This window comes from Adiantum capillus-veneris, chromosome 14, assembly GCF_014529385.1.
Source record: "Adiantum capillus-veneris isolate H3 chromosome 14, ASM1452938v2, whole genome shotgun sequence".
Lineage (NCBI taxonomy): Eukaryota > Viridiplantae > Streptophyta > Polypodiopsida > Polypodiales > Pteridaceae > Adiantum > Adiantum capillus-veneris.
The window spans coordinates 142,387,876-142,407,419 of record NC_140944.1 but is presented as its reverse complement, the minus strand read 5'-3'; the positions used below and the strand labels follow the sequence as shown (position 1 = coordinate 142,407,419).

The 19,544-nt window shown below is 44.9% G+C and overlaps 1 protein-coding gene across 2 annotated transcripts in view; it reads left to right on the top strand.

Annotated features, from left to right (window-relative positions):
• LOC147443273 (regulatory protein RecX family protein) overlaps window positions 1-19,544 on the top strand; it is a 60,718-nt gene extending 41,174 nt beyond the window's left edge. The window contains exons 4-5 of one of the 2 annotated variants that reach the window (XM_086529180.1): window positions 1,513-1,600; window positions 18,992-19,544. In XM_086529180.1, the coding sequence (XP_086385306.1) occupies window positions 1,513-1,600; window positions 18,992-19,315 (412 nt within the window). In that variant the 3' untranslated portion in view covers window positions 19,316-19,544. The remainder of the gene's footprint in view (window positions 1-1,512; window positions 1,601-18,991) is intronic. The other variant, XM_086529181.1, reaches the window with a different exon arrangement.

Below are 19,544 nucleotides of genomic sequence, written 5' to 3'. Positions count from 1 at the left end.
ATCAATTCTTGAAAAGAATTAGACTTTTGTTCCAAGCAGTAGTCTAGGATCTCTGTAGGAAGTCTGCAGCAATTGCTCAATTTTTGCCTTAAACGAGACCTCTTAAATGAAGAGGTTGGCAGAAAAGAGTTCCAAAATCTCTCGCAATAAGCGTCCAGAGTAGCTCCCTTGGTCATCGAAAGATGATTCCAAGTGGTTCGCATATCTCGTTTGTACTCTCGAGTCAGTCAAGAAGAAATAAAGAGCCTTTTGAATTTCAACCATTTAACTGGAGCTTCCTGCCTCAGAAGAAGAGTGGACCACCATGTTCGAGCATTTCCCTTGAAGAAAGATGTAGCCCTTTGAATCTAGGAGTGCTCTAAGTAATGCCCTCCAGAGAAAGCTATGTTAAACTGTTGAATGAAGGCCAAAGCCCTCGGAGCATCTCGTAATCCAGAAAAAGAGTCAAACTTAATCGACTGTCCACCTTCTTTGAATTCTTTTACTTTCTTGCTTTTATCTTCGAGGAAGTCATATTGGTTGGCTTTGTAAAAATGCTTCTTCTTTGCATAAAACATGTGATTGTCGGAGTCCGAACTGTCTGAGGATGACTCCTTTGTAGTATTGTCAGAAACTGGGAGAAATCTAGGCTTCTTTGCCTTTTTCTTACGCTTTCCGAAGCTTTGCTTTTTGCTTCACTTTTTGCCTTTTCTGTCTTCTTCGCTCGAGTCAGAAGAGCTAGAAGAATTGTCAGAAGAAGAAGAAGAACTCGGTAGTCTTTCAAATCGTATACGCTTGTTCTGCTTGCTTGCTGATGCAAAAGAACATTGACTACCCAAATGACCCGAAAAGTCAGTCCCTTTCTTATGTCTCTCATGCTTTTTGGATTTGGTGTTTGTGACCAAAAGCCGGCTGATCTGTGTCAAAACCACCTCTTGTAATTCTTGCTCTGTAAACATCCTCGGAGAAGGAGGTTTCTTGATTGCCGGTTTGCTGGGTGGTTTTGTGGCCTTCTGCCACTGGGTGTGTACTTCGGCGATGGATTGCTGAGACAAAAATTTTACAAATTTCGGATCTTCGCAATTTTAATTATCTGCTTTGTTGCCTCGTCAACCAGTTGTCGACGTTCCATCTCTTCAATCCAGAGCATTAAATATTAAAAGTACACAAATCTGTCCCAACTTGCTCAGAAATTGATTCTTGCCTGAATATCGATCTGTTCTCATACTATTTTGAGTATCTGTTCTCGTAAGTGTTCATATAGCTAATGAATTTGTAATAGTCAGTACCACTTGGTCAGGTGTGAGTGAGCTTGAACAAATCCATGGTTTGATTGGTCATGGATGTTAAAGCTGTCTCTCTCTCAATGCTAACCCTCTCTCTGAATGCTAACCTAACCTGTTCACTTTGTAGTAGCAATATTGCATGCTTATATGCACTAAGTCTGATGTTAGGAACATCTTGACTTGATTTGTTGGGTGGGATTGATATTTGGTGCCATGGAATTAACTGTCTTTTAAATGATTGTGATAGTGGTTTGCAGAGCGATCTGGCATATGCAGAGACTTTTTCATTTGCAAGGTTCAACTATAAAGGTTGGGGGCCACAACGAATCAAGCTGGTAGATGTTATCTTGAATTCCTGTTTTTCTTTTTGTTTTGCTTTCAGGGTTTACTGCCCTTTTCTTTTTCCATTCATTGAGCTTAAGGGTTTTGTTTGAAGTAGTATAATTTACAAAAATGCATAAGCTTACAATGTTTGGAAATAGAAAAGCTTATTTGAGGTTGGAAATGGAATGGTGAATGAGGCCGAGGTAGGTAGAGGAAGAGAAGTGGATGCTGCTCAAGCCTTGAAAAAGGCATAGGAGTTAAGAAGCGGCAAATACGGAGCTTTTCTTCGTGAATAGTCATTTCACCATTGCCAGGGAATGAAGTTCACCATTTGTCAAAAATAGTGTTCATAAAAAGTAAGGTTTGCAAGTGTTTGATAGAGCCTATAGAGGCTTAATTGCACTTTCATTCATGATTAAGAGACAAAATTGACACAATGATAGAGAAACAAAGTTGTACACTATGTTGCTAATTGGACTATTTTCTTATTTTTAATGATTAAATCTCTTTTTTAGGATATTTTATTATGTGCACTAAGAACTGTTAAAAAGATTGTAGCTACAGGAACTGCCATCAGGAACGGACAACTCTGATGTGTCATTTGATGGGTGACGGTAAACATCGCGAAGGAGTTTTTGTAAGTTCGGTGGAAAGGGCCGGGTTACGAGTGCCTCTGATGCGTCACATGATGGGTGACGGGAGCATCAGTAAGGGAGCATCCCGTAGGCTAAGGAGGAAATCCGAACTGAATAAGAAAATACGCGTAAGAACGCAAGCACAAGAATAAAGATGGGTTCAATGAAGCTTTTTACGAAAAGCAGGAACAGTCGCCGGAGGACAGATGTTTTCCTGCGAGGAGTCTGTGTCTGCATTGCATGTGTGTCGTGTCTTGCATCCGGGGACGCCTGGAATGTGTCGCGTGACGACTGAGTACGGAGGTTGATTTTCCGAGCAAGGAGCGACAGGTATAAGGTGTTGATACGCATTGAGAATTCCTGCTTTGTGTGGTTTGTTTTGCAGAAATTTCCCGTCTCACGGGAAGGCCCTTCACGGGAAGTACGGCTTCACGCCTACGTCCCTTACGGGAAAGTACGGCTTCGCGCCTAAGTCCCTCACGGGAAGGAACGGCCTTGTGCCCAAGCCCTTTACGGGAAAGCACGACCTTCGGGTCTAAGACTACAGAACAGAGGGGTTTCCTCGGGTTCTCGTGCTTGTATAAGAATTCTCCTTGAATAAAAGAATACTCTTAACGGGGGGGGGGGGACCAGCCCATCTTCTGGTCCCCAATAATGTGTCGATCTTCTCCCTTCTCTCATGTTTTCAAAGAATTATAATTTTCAGATTTTCTAAGTGCTCGTGTACGCTCCCGTTTTGTGACAGTGGTATCAGAGCTCGGACTCCTCTCTTTCTCTGCAAAGAAGGACGATTCCGGGAAGAACGAGAAGAACCATGTCGAGCCAAGGGAGAAGCGTTGAAGAGGAACTTCAACAAGTGCAAGCTCAGCTTGCGGAGTTGCAACAAATTTTACTGTTGCCGGACGTCCAAAAGCTTTTGGGCGGAATGAAGAAAACGAATGGAACTGATGGAGCAAAGCATCCAGACAACACTGTTGGCGTGAGACCACAGGAGGCAAGAGAAGCACGTGCCGAGGTGCACAAAGGATCTTCGGATCGAAATGAACGGCCTACTTCAAGGAAAGGCCAGGAAAAAACGCTCTCTCTGCTAGACGAGAGCAAGGACATCTCTGTCTCATCTCCATCTTACTCTCCTGATTATACTTCTACTTCTCGATCATCTCGTCAGAAGAAGGAAGCAGCTACTACCGCCACTACCATACATCAACCTAAAGATAAGCCTCGATTCAAGAAGCAAGGTCGCAAGTCTCAACATCGCATGAGAGTCTTCAAATCAGGCGACAAGGACATCAAGTTCGAAACCTACAACGGACGGAGAGACATCTCCAAAGCACTGTCCTTCATTAGACAGTTTGAAGTCGCCTTTACCAATGGGCACTTCACAGAAAAATCCAAATTACGCCATGTGGGGATGCACCTCAAGGAAACGGCAAGTAATTGGTGGTTAGCCAAGATTCTGGAAGGTTCTCAGGCCAGAACTTGGGAGAGCTTCAAATCTGAATTTTATGAACAATTTCTTCCGCCTGACCTCGAGCAGGACATACGGAAGGAATGGGACTGGCTTGCCCAGAAGGAACATGAAAGAGTAACGACTTATGTGGACAAGTATTGGTCGGTTCTTCTGAAGGTCACTCCCTTCATGAAGATTGCCGACGAGGAAAGAAAAGAAAGTTCGAAGCGGGTCTCCAACCACAGCTTCGAAAGAGTATGAAGGTGTATCCGCATGATACTCTTCAAAGGATGATGGAGTCAGCAATCATTGCTGAGGATTTGCACTCAACTGGGACGCCCAGAAAGACGGAGCATAGCACTTACTGTGCAAGACAAAGAGGGGTCTACGATGACCAAGGGGGCCAAGGAAGAAAACGTCCTCCATCGAGGGACGATGATCATTCTAAGAAGCAAGAGGGCACTGGCAAGCGAACTAAGTATCTTTCTCCTACTCAACTTCAAACTTTCAGAGAGGAAGGAAGATGCTTCTACTGTGGCGAGAAAGGACATATGAAACCGGACTGCCCGCTAAAGCAGCAACGGCAAGAACAAGCCTCTACGAGGCAAGAGAAAGCAAGGAAGGAACCCGCACCACCAAGCTCGAACTCAATTCCAGATGTTCAAGGAAACACAGAAACAGAGAAAGGGAAGCGTCAACTTCTGAAGGGCTAGGGGTCTTTGAACAACCAGCGAGTACTGATTCTTTATGATCCAGGATCCACGGATAACTTCATCTCCCTTGATACTGCAGAACGTTTGTGCCTTACACCGGCTGAGCTTGGCACACCGGTTACATCCGGATCGGCATTCGAGGGGTTGACAACCAATGCAACTCCCGTGCAAGGACAGCTCAATCTTCGGATTGGTGAGTACAAGGACCGCGAATCATTTTTGATGGCACCCATCGAGGGATGTGATATCATCTTGGGTATGCCATGGCACTTCCACATGACACCTATTCCCGATTATGTGGAAAAGACCCTCACTTTTGATCATGGGGGTAGGAAAATAAAGATTCAAGTTGATGCAGGAGATTGGCAGTTCCCAATTGTAAGCCATATCTCCATTAAGAAAGAAATGAAGAAGTGTGTTTCTGCTTACTTGATTTTTGCAAAGGATAAAACTAGTAGGGACTCTCTCTCTAGTCTGGAAATTAAGCGTCTTCAATTTATTGAAAAGTACAAGGATTGTTTCACGGAAACACTTCTTGATGAACTCCGTGCGGTACGCCCGGAAGATCACCGCATAGATCTCATACCGGGTAGCTCGCCTCCCAATCAACCCCCTTATTGGGTAAGTCTTGCTCAGCAAGAGGAAATTTTGAAGCAAGTCAACGAGCTTCTAGAGAAAGGGTTAGTACGGCCAAGTGCTTCACCCTACTGCTCTCCAGTTCTACTGGTGCAGAAAAAAGATGGCACATTTCGAATGTGCATAGACTATCGGTCTTTAAACAAGATCACAATCAAGAATCGCTTTCCGATCCCTCGGATTGATGATATACTTGATAAGTTGCAGGGTGCAAGTGTCTTTAGTCGCATAGACTTAAAGAGTGGGTATCATCAGATATGGATTGCCCTTGAGGATGTCCATAAGACTGCTTTCCGCACAACCTTTGGACTATATGAATTCTTGGTAATGCCTTTCGGCTTGACCAATGCTCCTGCGACGTTCAATCGCATGATGGACTGCATTTTCAGCCCGTATCGAGCTTTTACGGGAGTATTCTTTGACGACATACTCATCTTCTCTAAGTCAGAAGAGGAACATCGGAAGCACTTGGACTTACTGTTTCAAGAATTGCGGAAGCATGAGTTGCATGTGAATGCAAAGAAGAGCAAGTTCTTTCTCTCTGAGATACACTATCTCGGCCATATAGTCTCCCACAATAAAGTGAGTATGGATCCTGCCAAGATCCGAGTGGTAGAAGATTGGCCTATTCCCACTACGGTACATGATGTACGTAGCTTCCTGGGATTATGTTCATATTATCGAAGGTTTGTCCGAGGATTTGCTCATGTAGCAGGACCACTTCACGATTTGACAAAGAAGAAGATTCCTTTCAGATGGGGATCAAGACAACAAGGAGCTTTTGATCGGCTCAAGTACTTGCTAAGCCATGGACCTATTTTGATAGTGCCTGACTTAAGGAAACCATTTGAGGTTCACTGCGATGCTTCAAGTGATTGCATCGGAGCAGTGTTAAACCAAGAAGGCCATGCAGTGGCTTATGAAAGCAGACGGCTTAAGGATGTAGAGTTGCATGCATCAATCTACGAAAAGGAACTCACGGCTGTGATTCACGCCTTATCCAATTGGAAGCACTATCTTCTCGGAGCGGATTTTGTGATCAAGACTGATCACCAGAGTTTGCGGTATTTTCTTACGCAAAGGAAACTATCTGAGAAGCAGATGAGGTGGGCAAACTTTTTGTCTATGTTTCACTTCCAGATCCTTCACACGGCTGGGAGTAAGAATGTAGTCGCAGACGCACTGTCTAGGCGGCCAAGGGTGAACGCTATCACTTCGGTGTATCACCAAGAATTAGAAGCACTGCCGGATTTATATCCGAATGATCTAGACTTCGCCACCATCTGGGGAAAGCTACATCGTGGAGAGAATGAGTTTCCCTATTCCATTCGGGACGGTTATCTCTACCACCATCAGGCCATATGTGTGGCGGAACCATTAAGAAAGAAGATCATGGATGAAGCACACGCTTCGCCTTATGCAGGTCATCGGGGTATTCTCCCTACAACCTTAGCAATGGAAAGTATTTCTTTTGGCCTAGCCTTAAAGCAGACATTGATAAGTATGTCAGGGAATGTTTGGTTTGCCAAAAAGTGAAGTATGATCGGCATAAGACGCCTGGGTTGCTACAACCTTTGCCTGTGCCTAATGAACCTTGGGAAAGTATTGCCATGGACTTCATCATGGACCTCCCTAGAACTCAGACTGGAAATGACGCGATCTGGACCATTGTGGACAGGTTTAGCAAGCAAGCACACTTTATACCAGTCAAGAAAACGATCAAAGCAGATCATATGGCTAGGGTCTTCCTGGCACAGATCTTTAAGCCAATGGCCACAGAGTCTCATAACCCCCAGGTCTCCCATGTGATGAGAGAACTCTAGGGCTTGTGCCCGCAACCACTTGAACACTGAGTCTAGAGTCCACTCAGACTTGTCCCTACCGCATAGGGGAAAAGAGAAGCCAGCCGTTGAGTCCAAGGCCTCTATCCCCCTAGCTGCAAGGATTAGTACATGAACTCTGAAGCAAGCTGCCTCAAGGTCTGGTGAGGGGTCGCCGAGAAACTGTGTAAAGTCGTAGGCAAAGAAATCCCAACGACGACGAATGTCGAAGCTCATTAGACCACAAGGAACTGCTGCAAAGGGGGACGTCTGCACCAGAAGAGGGGGTCGCAAGAAAGGATCTCCCTCTCTCGCCAAGCGACTCTTTGCAAAAGCGTTGCCTAGAGATCTCCTAGCAGCCAAGGAAGGTCCTGCCCCCTGGGACGGCTGCGGGGGAGCGGCAGAGGGAGGAGGTGGAGGGGCAGGGGTGGAAGGGGGGAACTCAAGGGGAGGAGGGGTTGTCAAGGGTGAGGCTGAGGTGGAGGCTGGAGCAAGGACATGTCCTGCTAAAGAGGGTCGAAACGGTTCCTTGTGGGAACCTACTGCTATTGGACAGGAGCTCGGGGACCACTCTGGGTGCCAGGTTGGCGATGTGGCCCATGTTGACCACGAACCTGCTACCAACCCCCCTCCGCTTGAGCCCCAGGCTCGGAGGGTGGCTCTGCCTACATACCCTATGACTCTGTCTGCTGCTGCTGGCCAGCCCTTGAAGGCTAGGGTTGAGCCTGTGGTGTAGGTCTGGATCTCCTTCGTGGACAGGCCTTCGCAAGATGGCCCATCTGTCGACAAATGAAACACTGATTCGGGAGGCTCGAATACTCCATGCTTTGTTGGAACCAACCATTGCTCACCCGAGGTAGTAGGATGACCTTCGAGAGAGTGTGGGTGTCCCGAACCAGAACACGTATTGTGAGGATGCCAGCCGCCTTGGTAGCTACAAAGGCTGTTGTGCGAGGTGTCTCCAGGACAGTCCCAATTGCTGAGCCTATCCTGGAAAGGAGTGGAATTTACTCCCTCCAGAGGCCAGGGAAGCAGACTAAGATGGACAGGTCTGCCTCCTCGAGAAGAACGTCGGTAGCTGGGTCGAAACTGTGGCGCCACTATCGAAACCGTGGACGCCATCTCGGGAGTCTCAAACTCTATATGGTAGTAACCACATCTGAGAATTTATACATTGAAAATCTTGCCCACCTCTGTGAGAAGGCGTGCCTGAAGGAGATCGCGCACTTCCCCTCTTCCGGGTCTGGTGCGAGAATCTTGCAAATAATAGAGGTGGCCTGAAGGCGCGCCACCTCTGCCTCTAAGCTCGCTTGCTTTGTCAGCGAGAGCAAGTCGGATGGTGGGTTCTACGGGGTCGGGTGTCACAAACGAGAGCGCATAACAATATAAAATGTACTCGGATAAATAGAATTTATCACTTAATACTGAAGCCAGAGTATATAGAGAGAAATAGATAGAGAGAGAGAGATAGAGAGTGAGAAGATCGACACAGTACTGGGGACCAGAAGATCGACTGGTCCCCCTCCGTAATAGTATCTTTATTACTGAGGAGAAGTCTATACAAGCACTTGAACCGAACGTATAACCACGTTCGTTCTAGAATAAGACTTGATGGTTCCTAGAAGCCTCAAGCTTGCGATTCCTAGGGCAAAACCCTATTCCAAGGAACTTCCGTTCCTTATTCCAAATCCTCGAGAAACAAGGTTCTCACCTTTGGATCTCCCCTTCCAGACTTAGGGCATGGCATCCTTGCAACTCTTTTCCGACTCTGTTTCCAGAGTCCTCTTCTTGCAGAACAGCTGTGCTTTCTTGGACGTGAAGTCCTTTCCCTTGGAATCCCAAGTTCCGGATCACAACTTGAGAGACTACCTCTCTCTTATCTTTGGATCTACTTCCCAAACTCGTGTACGAAACCCTTGGGCTGATCTGGCTCTAGTTCCTCAGAGCGCTTTTCTCCTGCGGAGGCTCATGCCTTCCTGTTCTCCTACTCCCTCGCTGAGACGAAGTACACCTGCAAACAAACACTCAGAGTTCATAACATGAAAATCGTTACCTTCAAAGTCTCCACACTCGAAACTCAACTCGGTTCTCAAAACGCAATTCCCCGGACGAGATTTCTACATAGAAAATCCTCTCTTCCAATCCTACACACAAAAGAGGTGTGTTCTCGGGTTCCTTCTCGTAAATCAGCCCCGTCTACGACGTTTATGGACTGAAAACAGAGAAAAACAACAGCTTGTCTCGATGGAAACACGCTCCGTAGGCACTTCTTCGCGAGGGAACTTGCGCACTGGGTCTTGGCGACATTCGATACACTTGGGGCAGCCATGGGCATCACCGGCAACGTCTTCTTTGCGGAGGAAATCTGCAGCAGCATCCTCTTGCAAGAACTGATCTCCTCCTCTGACTGAGGGCGTGTGATGCTTTTATAGCTCTTGGCCTCGGCACGAATAGCAAGCTGCTCACGTAGAGGTCGTGGCCGTTTTTTTTTTTTTGGGGCGTTGTTCTGCCAAAAAAAGAGAGAAAAATCGTTGGCTGGTTTTTACTGCTTTATTTAATCATAGGCTGCCCACTTCTTCAGTGGGCGGCCGGTCAAACTCAATAAAACCTTATAAGTTAAAAACAATGCTTTCACAGCACTTCCCAAGCATCCCTGGATGCAATCACACGCACAATTGCAATGCAGACATAGACTTCCTCGCGGGAAAGCATTTGCTTTCCCGAAAAGCAATCCCGCTTTCTTAGAAAGCATCTGTTTTTCCTTAAAGTTTCCTGTGAACCCATCTTCATTCAAGTGCTCAAAATTTCCTCTCAACTATGGATATCCCCTTTCCGATGCACCCGTCACCCACCTTGTGACGCATCAGGAATACCCATCACTTAGTCCTTTCCTACCGAACTTACGGCGCCTTCACGATGCTTTATGTCACCCATCCTATGACGCATCAGAGATGTCCGTTCCCGGATGGTCGGATATTTCTTCCCGATGCTCCCTATCACCCATCCAATGTGACGCATCAGAAGTACCTGTTCCTGGTGGCCTTACAGATATTCCCGTTCTCAATGCTCTCGTCATTACTTTGAGTGACGCACTAAGAATACTCTGTACTTGGATGTCTCTAGTGAGAAAAACCCTCTCACTTAAAATTCCAGTAATTCATTTAGAATTATTTTTCTTGGTGTTCCAAGCGAGAAAACCCTCTCACTTATAAATCCAATAATTCATTTAGTATTATTTTCCTGTCAGATTAAGCCAATTTAGCAGCATCCCTCTCACTTATAAACAGTTGTCCTCAATTGTAGAGATCCAACTGAATTGCCGGGGAGAAACTGGAAAGATTTCAAATTTTGCTTAATGGTGAGTTGAGCTAGTCCTTTCTCACAAAAGAACTCAAAAATTAAATTACTTAAAAATTCAATAATTCAATACTTACCTTACCGGTTCATGTCCTTCCTCTAGTACCTCGAGGATATCCTTCACCAATCATCAAATTTACAAGCCATGTAAGAACTCGTCATTCGCGTCTTTCCAACAAATCGGAATTTTCCTTCTCTGAAAATATGTTAAGTCAATTCTGCCTTCTTATTCCCGAGAAGAGTTATCCTCCTAGAAGTCAAGCTAGGTGTCTGTGCTTGCGCATAACCTTGCGCTATTAGTCCTGAGGATATTAAACCTCTTGTATCCTCCCACATAGGGCATGTTGAGAGCATTAAGCTCATGTGAATCTTCCTGTGGTAGACAAAGTGTGCCATCTTACCAAAGTAAGTTCTTATTCTGGGCCTTTGCTTTGGGTAGGCCAATTGTTCTGATCCGAAGATCCCTTGTGCATTGCCGCACATCTTTCCGCGTTTTTCCTCCATTGGGTTGTTATCACCTACAGTGTTTTCTTTACGCCTGCTGCCGTCTATTTCTTGCGGAAATCATCAAGAAATTTTCAATTAGCAAGCATCTAGGGCGTGCTCGCAAAATCTTAGGCAGATAAAAAATCTAGCCATACCATTCTGTGAACATAAGTTCAAACTCGGCCCACTTAAGGGCAAAACCGCCGTAGATCTCAATGATGTTCTTCCATATGTGGTTAAGGTAATTCTTACCATTTTAAAATGGTTGGCAGATTTTACTCTTACAAACATAATAGTTCGAATTTATTCCAGCAGCGTGTAAATGCTACTTGACCTGCTCATGGAGAAATATATACCGCAACCAAAAGTTGCTATTGTAATGGTAAAAGCACATAGCGTAGTCAATGATCAACGACCATCAAAAAACCTCTTCTTCGTAGAGAAACTCAAATTTCTTCTACCGAACGCATCTCAAATAGAGATTCTCGTGTCGGAATATTCTTGCGCGCATTCTACTGAACGCATCTCAAATAGAGATTCTCGTGTCGGAATATTCTTGCGTGCAAAAAGGCGCTCAAGAGAGTATAACAAACTCCCATCCAGTTCTTGAAAAGGAAGTTGGTTCATCTCATTCCGGTCAGCAGAAAAAAAATTCGATTGATAGATAACCCACCTTGGCATAGGTCTGCATCTTCGTGTGTTATCCATGTACCCAAAGGTGTACATAATTCTTAAGCTGTGCTAGAGTTTTGGTGAACTTGGGAAATTACCTTCCCTTCGTAAGATCCTTAGAGCGAAGACGCTCAACTTGACGATCCCTTGGCTCGATCTTAGAGCAAAATCCGCTCATCAAATAAACTAGGATTTCAATCATTGGATTCCTCGAGCACAAGCCGTAGCAATCGCTTGTTCCTTCCCTCGTAAAGAGAGTGTTCATTCACTTGCGCGAAAAGCACTACCATATCTTCCCTTACCGGGTAAGGGGTGTAAGCTCATAGGGTACTCCAGCTTGATAAAAGCTTTTATTTTCTTGAAAACTCGGATGGTTCCTTCATAATGTCCTACCCCAATAGCAAATAATTTGTTGGAGAACTACCGGATACTAGATCAAGTATTGACCTTCTGGATGGTTAGCAAACCAGTTCATCTAATAGAACAATGTTTCAACTTGATCCTACTCTCATAAATACTCGAGAGTGATTGTCCTGGTTAGACACATGCATATCTCGTGCATAAAAGCAATACGTAGTTTATGAGTTCCTCAAAGACTTAACTTTGATCAGACCTGCCCTGTCACTTGAAGATTGAGGGTCTTCTATTGAAAAACTGAGGAGTTAGATTGAATTCCCTTACTCTGAACTTTCTCCGGATAGCAACGTATCCTTCGAGGAGAAATAACAAAAATTTGTTGCTTCTGTGTTCAATGGTTCTCGTCCCACTGCAGGGATTAGATTCTATGTACACTAAGGTGTACACTTTCAGCTTTTATTGCCGACTCCACCATCTGCTGCAAAGTATTTTGCAGATGCGTCTACAAAATTCGGGTAAAAGTCCTTCATTGAATTTCTTCATCTTTCTTTCCTCAAAGAGGATCAAGAGTGGAGCTACCTTGGCAAGAGTGAACCACTACTTGCTTTGACTCGATCGTGTTCCTATTGGGCAAACCGATCCCAATCTTCTTGGATGTCTTCCTCAAAGCGTAGAGGAAAAAAAATTTGACGGAAAATTCAGCCTTTGAATTGAATCCAAGTCTTGTTGTAAGTTCCTTGCAGAGCTTTGGTATACCACCAAGTATTTGCAATCCCCTTGAGGTGTTTGGTCACATGCCTCACCTTCGACGCTTCTCAGAAATTGCCGTTTGCAAAGGCAACTTCAAAATGTCCAATGAAAGCGGTAGCTTTCGGAACGTCTTCCGTTCCCTCAAAAGTATGAAACTTGACCAGAGTGTTCTGAGGTCTAAAGACCTTCATATCCTTCTCGGAATGACGGGATTTCTTGGCTATGGTTCTGGATTCTGAAGGATCTTGAGCATTCCGCTTCTTGGATTCTCTGGGTTCTTGAGCATCATGCTCTTGGCGCCTTCTTAGAAAATCCCAAGTCTTGTGTCGACTTCTTGCAGAGAGAAAAGAAAAATTCCAACTCTGCGAGCTTTTCCTGCAGGACCTAGGTTTCCGCATGCTTACTTCTCTCTTCGCTTGTCATGGCTTCTTCCTATATCTTCCTTGAGTTGTCCTCCTTTACAAAGGAAGAGAGGAGACCATGCTCTGATACCACTGTCACAAACGGGAGTGCATAACAATATAAAATGTACTCGGATAAATAGAATTTATCACTTGATACTGAAGCCATAGTATATAGAGAGAAATAGAGTGAGAAGATCGACACAGTACTGGGGACCAAAAGATGGGATGGTCCCCCCTCGTAATAGTATCTTTTTACTGAGGAGAAGTCTATACAAGCACTTGAACCGAACGTATTACCACGTTCGTTCTAGAATAAGACTTGATGGTTCCTGGAAGCCTCAAGCTTCCAATTCCTAGGGCAAAACCCTATTCCAAGGAACTTCTGTTCCTTATTCCAAATCCTCGAGAATCAAGGTTCTCGTCTCTGGATCTCACCAAACTCAGGGCATGGCATCCTTGCAACTCTTTTCCTACTCTCTTTCCAGAGTCCTCTTCTTGCAGAACAACTGTGCTTTCTTGGACGTGAAGTCCTTTCCTTGGGAATCCCAACTTCCGGATCACAACTTGAGAGACTGCCTCTCTTCGATCCGTGGATCTACTTCCCAAGCTCGGGTACGAAACCCTTGGCTGATCTGGCTCTAGTTCCTCAGAGCGCTTTTCTCCTGTAGAGGCTCATGCCTTCCTCTGCTCCTACTCCCTCGCTAAGAGGAAGTACACCTGCAAACAAATACTCGTAGTTCATAACATGCAAATCGTTACCTTCAAAGTCTCCACGCTCGAAACGCCACTCGGTTCTCAAAAAGCAATTCCCCAGAAGAGATTTCTACATAGAAATTCCTCTCTTCCAATCCTACACATAAAAGAGGTGTGTTCTTGGGTTCCTTCTCGTAAATCAGCCCCGTCTACAACTTTTATGGGTTGAAAACAGAGGAAAACAACAGCTTGTGTCGATGGAAACACGTTCCGTAGGCACTTCTTTGCGAGGGAACTCGTGCACTAGGTCTTGGCAACATCTGATACACTTGGGGCAGCCATGGGCATCACCGGCAACATCTTCTTTGCGGATGAAATCTGCAGCAGCATCTTCTTCTTGCAAGAACTGATCTCCTCCTCTGAGTGAGAGCATGTGATGCTTTTATAGCTCCTGGCCACGGCACGAATAGCAGGTTGCTCCCATAGAGATCGCGGCCTTTTTTTTTTTTGGGCGTTGTTCTGCTAGAAAAAGAGAGAAAAATCGTTGGCTGGTTTTTACTGCTTTATTTAATCATAGGTTGCCCACTTCTTAAGTGGGCGGCCGGTCACCTTTAAACATGGTCTAAATCTGCCCAAAAACTCAATAAAACCTTATAAGTTAAAAACAATGCTTTCACAGCACTTCCCAGGCGTCCCTGGATGCAATCACACGCACAATTGCAATGCAGACATAGACTTCCTTGCGGGAAAGTATCCGCTTCTTAGAAAGCATCTGTTTTTTCTTAAGTTTCCTGTGAACCCATCTTCATTCAAGTCCTTGCTTTTCCTTGTGCACAGTTCTAACACAGTTCGGAATTTCCTCTTGACTATGGATATCCCCTTTCTGATGCACCCATCACTTAGTCCTTTCCTACCGAACTTACGGTACAATCTCCTTCACGATGCTCTATGTCACCCATCCTATGACGCATCAGAGATATCCATTCCGGATGGTCGGATACTTCTTCTCGATGCTCCCTGTCACCCATTCGATGTGACGCATCAAAAGTACTTGTTCCTGGTGGCCTTACAGATATTTCTGTTCTCAGTGCTCCCGTCATTACTTTGAATGACGCACTAAGAATAGTTTGTACTCGGATGTCTCCAGTGAGAAAAACCCTCTAACTTACAATTCCAATAATTCATTTAGAATTATTTTTCTTGGTGTTCCAATCGAGAAAACCCTCTTTACTTATAAATCCAATAATCCATTTAGAATTATTTTCCTGTCAGATAAAGCCAATTTAGCAACATCGGGCGAGGGGGCTGCAATGGAGTCCTTCTGTGGCAGAGCAGAATCCTCCAGTTGTGTCTGTTGGTGCAGGGGCGAACGAAGGGAAGTTGAAGCCGCTATGAAACCGGTTCTGATAGCGAGAGAGACTCGAGTCGGGGGATGGCATAAGCAAGAGGAGCGGGGCAAGGGAGCGAGATGACGGGCAGGGGCAGCGGGATTGGGAGGGAGAGGGGTAGCGTGAACAGGGCGAGAGAGGGCAGCGAGGGATAGGTGGGAGGGGTAGCGGGAGATAGTGGGAGGGGGCAGCACGGCGGGGGAGGATGCAGCGAGACGAAGCTAAATGAGGAGGGTAGTGTGGGGCAGCAGGGTGAGCGCTGTGAGGGGGGAGAGGGCTGGGGCTTGGGCTACGGTGACGGGCGAAGCAGGCGAGGCGCGCGAGGGAGCAGCAGCAGCGAGCGAGCGTATTGGTGGCATCACAACCCATGTGGTTTCTTTACTAGTGTACCAATCCTTCAGCACCAAGTGTAAGATGTGCGTATTACAACCATTGGTGAAAATGTGTGGAAAACACTTCTTTATTAATTTGCTAGCGTTTATATAGTTCTTTGCATTGTCCATGACTACTTGAATGGCATGTTCATCTCTGATTTTTGTAATTACATTAATCAAGACCTCATAAATGTATTTGTCACTTTTAATTGCACCGAAATTGTCAATCGCCTTTATGAACATTTCTTCCCTTGGACAAATCAGCAAGACATTGATCAGTGGTCTTCTTTGAACATTAGACCAACCATCACTCACAATCGTGCATCTTGAAAGGGAAATATTTCCAAACATGCTCTTTGATCTCGATGTAACATTTATCCAAGAGAACATTGTGATATGAAGGAGCTGAAAATCTTGGGCCAAACTCACCTATTTTCTTCCAGGCGGACTTCCAATGATTGTTGTCTACCAGAACTAGAGCACTTCCAGTGAAGAAAATCGCTATGGCGAGTGCGGTTTGTGCTTCTTCTAGAGACTGCATTCGAAAACTTTGATGCAATGGATTTTGACGGATTTGCCCAAGTTCGCCTTCATTGTGATGCTTAAAAGGAACATTGCTTGATATTTCCTCTCCCTGTGTAGGTTGTTATGGAAGGTTACTTGGTGTTACCACAAGATCAACAAAGTTAATATTTGGCTTTGATTGCTCTTGACTTGTATCCATAACAGAGCTATATATCCGCTGTCTTTTGCCACCCTTTTTGGCGAGCTCTTCTCTCAAACGCTTTGCAATTACAGGTGCTTGACGATAAGTCATATTTCTTACAATTCTTTTTAATGCTACCCAAATAATGGTCCCTAATACGTGGTGCACCGCTTAATTTTGTAGAAAAGCAAAATTTACTTTGTCACTCCGTATATCGACCGCATATGTTGTGAGAGCATAATCCGACTCTTTGCCAAAGGCTTTTTTATTCTTTGCCTTCTTCGTACCACTTATGCCGACATTTTGTTGGTTCGGACTTCGAGGCAAGAACTTGTCGAACCAATTCTTGAGTACGGAGGTCTCTTTGGACCTCCCGATCGGCCTCCAAGGCCGCTCGTCTTGCTTCGGCTTCCTCCTTTCTTTGTGCTTTGCTTTCTTTTCGTGCATCGTGCTCGCGTTCCAAAGCAATGCGAGTCGCTTCTTGTTGTGCTAGCGCAACGCGATTCGCTTCTTGTTGTCGTGCCATCATGTCCAACATCGACTTGACCATCGCCTCCAGAGGATTTGATACAACTCGTGGCATAGATGGAGAAGGGGGAGGGTTGAAAAAACCTCTTGGTGGGAAAAATTCTCCGTCGCCTCTCTCATGCTCATCACCTGTATGCGAAGTATCCATTCCACTTTGGGTGATGACCGACAAATTGAGTTTATGGCCATTTTGTATTGCTTGGGTTTGGGAAAAACGTCAATTGGAATTGGTTGTTGGCTTCTCGTGATCTCTATATCTCTCTAATCGGTATTAAATTATCACTATATTATGCGATTAGCAGTTATTTGTCTATATATATACCATTCTCTCTCTCTTTCTTCTCCTCTCTCGCATCTCTCACGGCCAGCAAAAGGAACATGAGAAGGTTACCAATTATGTTGACAAGTTTTGGTCGGTTCTCTTAAAGGTTACACCCTTCATGAAGATTTCCGACGAGGAAAAGATGAGAAAGTCGAAGCAAGCCTTCAACCGCAACTTCGGAAGAGCATGAAGGTGTATCCTCATGATACCCTTCAAAGGAAGTCAAAGCGCACCCAACAAGAGAATCAAGCATCTCTCACCCACACAGCTTTTGACCTTCAAGAAAGAAGGAAGATGTTTCTACTATGGAGAGGAAGGACATATGAAGCATGACAGTTGTTAGTCCCTCGCCCGATCTATCTTGCACACACAACATGGCACAAAGCCATACTCACGAATAAATGAGTGTAGAGAGCGGACATCAAACTCACCTGCAAGCAATAGAGCCAATACGGGCTCACCCCTAAGCCTCGAAGCCTGCAGCCAGCGGGCTAGCCTCTACCACAAGGGCCGATGTCCCATACCACCAAGCCACACCAATACGGGTGTGTGGGTAGAGCTGACAAGGGCCTAGAGTCCAAGTGTGGTGAGGACAGCAGATGACTCACAAATGAGCCCAGGATCCTATTTATAGGATTCCTTAGCCGCCCTATCCATAGGGCCATGTTCACACTTGGCCAGACATGGCTCATGCGCCCACCCTGATGTCTTGGGACGTAACACTTCCCCCCTTATTTTTTAATTACTATCCTCAGTAATATCCCCGGTTATAAAACCGGGGAAATGACTCTTCAACGATCTTACTGATTCCCAAGTAGCAGTCGACTCAAGTCAATACTCGAGGTAAGAAGCCTTTCGGGATCTTTTGACCCTTATCAAGAACCAACTCGGGTTCCAGTGGAATGTAACGAGTGGTGTCCTCCAAACTCGGGACTGGCTCTAGAGGCACAACTTGTTCATTCTGTCCCAACCGCTCCTTCAAGCAGCTAACATGTAACACGGGGTGGACAGCAATGAGTAGTATCCTCCAAACTCGGGACTACCTCCAGAGGGGCAACTTGTTCATCCTGTCCCAACCTCTCCTTCAAGCGGCTAATGTGTAACACAGAGTGGACAACAATGTTGGAGGGTAGATCCAATCTGTAGGAGACGTCACTAATCTTCTTGATAATTTGGAATGGCCCAAAATATCGCAAAAATAGTTTCGAGCACTAACCAATACAGATTATTTCAGAATCCTACAGTACCTTAAGGTACACCCTCCTAGAGAGTACGAGGTTGTCGATAATGGTTAGCATAAAAGGTGGCCCAATCTTGGACGGTCTTTATTCCTTCCTGAGCGATCACAAGCATTTTTTGCATGTCATGCAAGAAATCAGCCACATATTTCATCTTAACCCCGTTGATTCCAGTAGCAATTGGTGGTTTCAACTTTCGGCTCATAACCCTACAAAAGCATGAACGCATTATATCTAGTAGCCAAGTGCTTACTATTCAAATACATCAAGAAATACAGTCAGAGAAAAAGGGAGCTCATGTGGAGTTGCAGATCCCACTTTTGTACCACCAATGTGGTAATTACGGCTAGTAGTAAAAACTCCTTGTTCCAAAAATGTAGAAACCTTTCACACTGAATTATGGCAGGTTTTGTTTTTTCTCATTTTTCTAAAAATGGTTAAGTGATAAAATTCTAAGGTTGGATCTCTGTAAATGTATGGAAGTGTGATCACCATGAACCTATGGTTTTGTCTCCTTTCACCGTTAATTCTTGATAAAACAGATTATTAACCGTGTGGGAGCATGTGTTGGTACAAATGACTGTAGTGGGGTTGTACAAGGATCTAGTCACTATATTATTGCATGATGAAGCTGATGCTTATGTGGTCTTTTGGATCATTACATAAGATGAGGAGTCTATGATATTTAGGACTTGGACTCCTCTTTATAGATAAACTTGGGGCTCTTCTCTGTTCATCTGGCATTATTACAGTTTCTCGTTTCTTTCAGCTCTGTACGCTAGTCTGGGTCAATGGTAAAACCAAAGCTTGTTTTTGTTCTGTATTTGTGAAGAGAAGGAAGCTTCATCTGATCGCACTTCTACAATGTAACAGGGGCTTAAGCAGAGAGGCATTAAGGATGAAATCATCAAAGCAGCAATTGACAAAGTCTTCTGTGAGGAGGAAGGGGACATGGAGCAAGATGGGACAGAAGAGGATGATGACTCAAGATCCAATGTCACTAATATGTCCAAAGTTGCAATGGATCACTTGTTGGAGCAGGCTAGTAAGCAATGGAACCGGGGGAAGACTGTGACTGTGGACACCAAAGCCCGAAGAATGGTCTGTTGGCTGCAATATCGGGGCTTTAATTATGGTGTAATAAAATATGTCCTTAACCATTTGCGGAGAAAAGACCTGATGGAGGAGGAACAATGAGCCAGCCTCCATAAGGAAGTGTTCGCATCGAAGATATGTACATTTTTCAGTAATGTAGCTTGAGCCCACTCCTTTTTAGCCCTTTCCTCATCAATCACACCTTGTAAATCTGCATAAATATGGCTGATCTATAACGTCATTTAAAACTTGCATAGGCTGCACATGTGCTTCATTAGGACTTACATTCCCACTCCACCATTATATCATATATATTTTGTGAGTTGGTGCC